The sequence below is a fragment of the Myotis davidii genome, unplaced genomic scaffold, assembly GCF_000327345.1.
Source record: "Myotis davidii unplaced genomic scaffold, ASM32734v1 scaffold170, whole genome shotgun sequence".
Classification (NCBI taxonomy): Eukaryota; Metazoa; Chordata; class Mammalia; order Chiroptera; family Vespertilionidae; genus Myotis; species Myotis davidii.
The window spans coordinates 1,625,480-1,630,971 of NW_006282528.1; the positions used below are offsets into that span (position 1 = coordinate 1,625,480).

General features: G+C 48.4%; 1 protein-coding gene across 2 annotated transcripts in view; it reads left to right on the plus strand.

The window, feature by feature from the left end:
* The window catches only part of DNAJC28 (DnaJ heat shock protein family (Hsp40) member C28), a 4,356-nt gene extending 311 nt beyond the window's left edge, over window positions 1-4,045 (plus strand). Inside the window, exons 1-2 of one of the 2 annotated variants that reach the window (XM_006753109.2) lie at window positions 7-417; window positions 1,274-4,045. In XM_006753109.2, the coding sequence (XP_006753172.1) occupies window positions 1,299-2,465 (1,167 nt within the window). In that variant the 5' untranslated portion in view covers window positions 7-417; window positions 1,274-1,298 and the 3' untranslated portion in view covers window positions 2,466-4,045. Of the gene's footprint in view, window positions 1-6; window positions 418-1,273 lie in introns of those variants that run through there. The other variant, XM_015560416.1, reaches the window with a different exon arrangement.
* The last annotated feature ends 1,447 nt before the right edge of the window (window positions 4,046-5,492 follow it).

The window sequence follows — 5,492 nt, forward strand, 5'->3', positions numbered from 1 at the left end:
TCGGTGAAGGTGAGTGGGGGCCCGGCGGGGCGTGTCCCGCGATGGGATTGACGCTCCCCCGCAGCGACCCCCGTTGGCACCACCACCACCTCCCAGCCACTCTGAAAGCCCTGGACCCCAATTGTCCCGAAAGCCGGGGTTCCCAGCGCTCCGGTTCGGCGTTCATACACCAAAATGCCTCTTAGAGTTAAGCCACTGCCACCCTTGCACTGCCATTCCCGGGCACCGGTCTCTCTCCTCCACGTGCCATCTGTGCTCACGGAGCAGCTCACCTGTGGGGGCTCCCCTTTCCCCGGCTCTCCCCGCCGGCAGCAGCTAGCTCCGTCCTGGCCGGCCCTGGAGATGGGAGGCCCGGTGCGCGATCTGTCCCCCGGGTGTCACCCAGCTGCAGACTGCCCGCCCGCCCGCTGCTCCCGTGTGAGTCCTCTCTGTTCTTGACACGATGAGGCAGTCAGACGCCGGGAAACAGCGGTGCTGCTGAAGCTTATAACCAGCGGGATCCAGACAAGCGTTTTCTTTCTTTTTTTTATAATATATTTTACTGATTTTTTACAGAGAGGAAAGGGAGAGGGAGAGGGACAGAGAGTTAGAAACATCCATCAGCTGCCTTCTGCACCCCTACTGGGGATGTGCCCGCAACCAAGGTACATGCCCTTGACCGGAATGGAACCGGGAACCCTTCAGTCCGCAGGCCCATGCTCTATCCACTAAGCCAAACCGGTTAGGGCAAGACAAACATTTTTTAAAAAATATATTTGTATTGATTTTTAGAGAGGAAGGGAGAGGGAGAGGTAGAAACATCAATGATGAGGTAATCAATGACGGGCTGCCCCCTTCGGGACTGAGCCCACAGTCCAGGCATGCGCCCTGACGGGAATCCACCTGACCTCCTGGTCCGTAGGTTAGTGTGCCCTAACCCTAACCATTGTGCTATACTGTGCTTGGTTATGCGACTTGGCTATGCTGCTTAACCACCTGGGCTTACATTTTCTCTTAAACATAGGAGACTGGGTTAGTGGACCTCTAAGAACTTGCCTGCTCTAAAATTCTGTGCTGAGTGAGTAGAATCCAGATTATATCACAATGTGTTAACGCTAGACATCATCAACTTCCATTTCTCTGCTAACATTAGTGAAAAATAGCTAGAAGAATGTTGGCAGCCGCCTTCGGAAGAACTGCCCATAGCGTGCTTGTAATTTCTTCCTTGTTGCTGCACATAGGAAATTAGCAGATAACCCAACTCTCTTCCCCTTTACTTGTTGTCATTTTATAGACCGTTGCTAGGAAGAACTCTGGGCATGATAATCAACACCTTGTATGTGATGATGGCTCAACTCTTAAGATCTCGTCTGACAAACGCTGCGATGATTCGTCATCGAATGAACATGCTCCCATCTCTTGGGGTCGTTGGGAACAGAATGATGTCAACTCATAAGTCACCGAAGAAGATGAGAGAATATTACAGGCGGCTGAATCTGGAAGAAGGATGCTCTGCAGACGATGTCAGGGAATCTTTCCGGAAGCTCGCCAAGCAATACCACCCGGACAGTGGCTCTCCCACAGCGGATTCTGCAACGTTCATAAAGATCGAAGAAGCGTACAGGAACGTGCTTTCCCACGTGACGCAGCAAACAAACGCCCGGCAGAAGAAAGTCGAAGACGCAGACGATGAGGAAGAAAACTCCAAATATAAAGCACCCCAACACAGGCATTACTTAAGTTTCGAAGGTGTTGGCTTTGGAACTCCAAGTCAACGAGAGAAGCAGTACCGGCAGTTTAGAGCAGACCGTGCCGCCGAGCAAGTGATGGAATATCAGAAGCAGAAGCTGCATAGCCAGTACTTCCCTGAAAGCTTAACTGTCAAAGACGTGAGACAGACCAAAGAACAAAAGATAACTCAAGCCATCGAGCGGTTAGTGGAGGATCTCATTCAGGAGTCGATGGCAAGGGGAGACTTTGATAACCTCAGTGGGAAAGGAAAACCTCTACAGAAGTTTTCCGGCTGTTCATACATTGATCCCATGACTCACAACCTGAACAGGATATTGATAGATAACGGATACCAACCCGAATGGATCCTAATGCAAAAGGAAATAAAGGGCACTATTGACCAACTGCGAGAGTCCATCGTCGTGTCCAGGAAAAAACTGGGGAATCCCATGACGACCACGGAACAGAAACAGTGGAACCAAGTCTGTGAGCAGTTTCACGAAGACATCAGAAAACTAAACAAGCGAGTGAACGATTTTAATTTGATTGTTCCCCTCCTCACCAGGCAAAAAGTCCATTTTGATGCCCAGAAAGAAATCGCGAGAGCCCAGGAAACATATGAGACCTTTATCAAATCCAAGGAAGTCACAGAGAAAAACCCAAACAACATTGATCAGGGCGAAGGGGAGAAAACACCTGGAGTCAAGACAGGGTTTTTCAACTGGACGAACATGTGGAAATTCATTAAAGCCTGACCATTTCCACGTTCACAGCCCCGCCCCAAATTCGTTTCAGTTGTACTGACATCAGACAGAGAGGCTGGGGTGTATGGCTGTCACACAGGAGTTTGAAAACTGTGTGCCATACTTTTCACAAAACTGACCACAGCTCTGGTGATGTGTAAGGAGAAAGCTGGGAGAAACTTCACAGAAACGTCCAGCCAGCTTTGCTCTGGGTGAGAAGGAAAGAAGAGATGCTCCAAGAAAACAATTTAATCCATTGCCAAGTGTAATCGCCAGTCATCAGGTGAGATGCGTTCGGACAGGGACTTGGGCTTTGAATCAGAAAGGGCGTTCCAGATGTCGTGGTGCAGATTGAAACTCTAATCACTTCAAACCAGTTGCCATTTGCCATCTTCAAACACAGGCCCTTCAACAACAACAACAAACCAAAAACATCAAAAGTCATAAACCTAAACAAGCATGTAGACAGCCGGGTTATCAACGCTCAAAACTGTTGTAAGACTTTGGGACACTCTGTGGGCGGAAACGTTAAGATGAGGACATCAGCCTCTGGAGTCACTGCTTTTCTTTATAAAAGTCTCTGTGGGCACTGAATTTTAAAAAGTATATCTGGGTTGTACTTTTTCCTGACTAACTTCACGATCCATTCGGCCACGCTGGTGACTTAGCTATTCTAGAAATAGACCGCTGGGTCCACTGTCAGAGCTTTGAGTCCATGTTCTGGTCTCCAGGAGTGGAAAACCCTTGGGCTCAATGGAAACGTCAGATCTCACTTCTGGCTTCATCTCTCCTCAGAGATTGAAATGATAGATTTACATAAACGTCCCTGAGGTCTGTCTGTGACATGTATGGGACTCCCCAGAGCCTTTGTCAGCCACGTGAAAACCTCCGTTTCCTGCCTTAGGGCTCGAATTTCCTGTCTTAGGAACCCTTCAGTGAACAAAGACAATATGCCTGAATGTACCTTTGGCAAATTACATGAGTTTGACCTTCGTGAGAGGGTTGTGTCCCGTCCACTTTAAGAAAATCTGACTTTCTGAGGTGTAAGTGCTCTGGCCACAGAATTGGGCAACCAGAGGGGTCTGGGGAGTGGTCAAAAGGAGCAGGTCATGTCCTCGCCTACCCCAGAGCGCTGCGTTCTGGATGCGGTTCAGAGCGTGGCGTGGGCTGTCTCCTGTGTGAACAACAGCTGTTCCGTAAAACGTGATCGTTAAAACAAAACTACATCTTCAAAAGGAAATTCAGACCTTTTTGCTTAGAGATGGGGCATTGATTGCTATAGGATGTGATTATTTTGTTGAGTTGTTTGGCTTCTAGAATGATAGCATTACTCTAAACAAAATGGCGAACAGTACAACATACAGCTTTATAAAATTTCCAGAACATTTAAAAGGAGATGATTCTGTTACTCTTGTGAAAAAGGGAATTCAATGTGTGACACCCAATTGCACTGAAGGAACATATAGCAAGGAAACCATTTTCAATATTGGATAATGGGAAGGTGAAATGATCAAAAAACTCTGGTAAATCCTTAATTTCAGCACAGCACACTTTATGTTTGTAAATGTTAATAAAGTTAATTTTAATGATTAGTCAATGCTCCACTGTTACATAAACAGCTAAAACTAATAACCATTACGGCGGGGCAGACTAGAAGGGGTCAATGGGGGGCGGGGGGAAGGAGGACATATGGAACACTTTCAGCAATAAAGATTTTAAAAATAATAAGCGTATTTTTGGCTGACCACCTAAATGCTTTTTTAAAAAAATCTTTTAGATGGACGATATAAAAACTGACGGTGACATAGATTATTCTTGTTAATTCTGGCCCGGCTGATGTGGCTCAGTGGTTGAGCATCAACCTATGAACTAGGAGGTCACAAGTTCAATTCCCGGTCAGGACACATGCCCAGGTTATGGCTAGATCCGTGTGCAGGAGGCAGCCAATCAATGTTTCTCTCTCATTGATGTTTCCATCTCTCTCCCTCTCCCTTCCTCTCCGAAACCCTGACCCTAACCCAGTGAGCTCCAGGCAGTGTGATGCAGGGGAAGCGAAAGGCTGGAGCCAGGGAGACTTGCGTTTAGATCCGGGTTTCGCTGTTCACTGGTTCTGTGGACCTTCCTGAGCACCCCTTTCCTCATCCGGCAAATGAGTGCAATCAGGTCCAACCCGCAGGGTTGCTGTAACCCGTGGAGGGGAACGGGAGAGGCAGGGTGCTGGGTGGGGTCTTGTGGTTGTCAGCGGAGGCGTACTGCCCTCTAGAGGACTTGTGGGAAGTTGCGGGGGGGGCGGGGAATCCTCAGCTAACATATGATTAGAGACATAGAGCTGTTTAACTCATTCCACCAGGCTGGTCTCTATTCTGATTGGTGTTAAATATTTTGAAATCACCCCTGACCACAGGCCCTTAGGAGGTGGGGCCAGGGAGGCAGGGGGCTCACAATGCACAAGGCAGTCGACCAAAAGGAGGGATTTCTCCATGTCCTGCCCAACATCAAACATCCCACCAGACATGAGTGTGGGTGAAAAGTGCGTTTGTGGCCAGCTCAGCCTAGAACAGAATTAATTTACGTATATATAAACACTGCATGCTTTTTGCATAATTTATATACACGAATCCCCCCGCCCCCACACAAAGGCAAGGGCTATGAGACTTGCCTTCGTTTTCTTGGGAATTTTACCAGGAATTGTACCCCATCTTAGAAAGCATGACTGCGGCCCCGGCTCCTGGCTCTGGACCAGCACACGCGCCTGCAGTTTGCACTGGGATGTGGGTGCAACAGGCACCAGAGGAGCCTGGAGAGCCGCTTTCATTTCGAACCAAACATTACCAAGCTGCTGGTGTCGTAGCCAGCGCCCAAGAAGACCCCCAAAGACCCCCCTTTTTGATATTTGCCTTCTGTGTGGCGCCCTCACAACGTGAGAGTTGGTCTGTGTGACCAGTAGAATAGAGCCAAAGTGAGGGCATGTTTCTCTGAGGCTAGACTTCCTTCTCCTTCTCTCTCTCTCTCTCTCTCTCTCTCTCCTCTCTCTCTCTC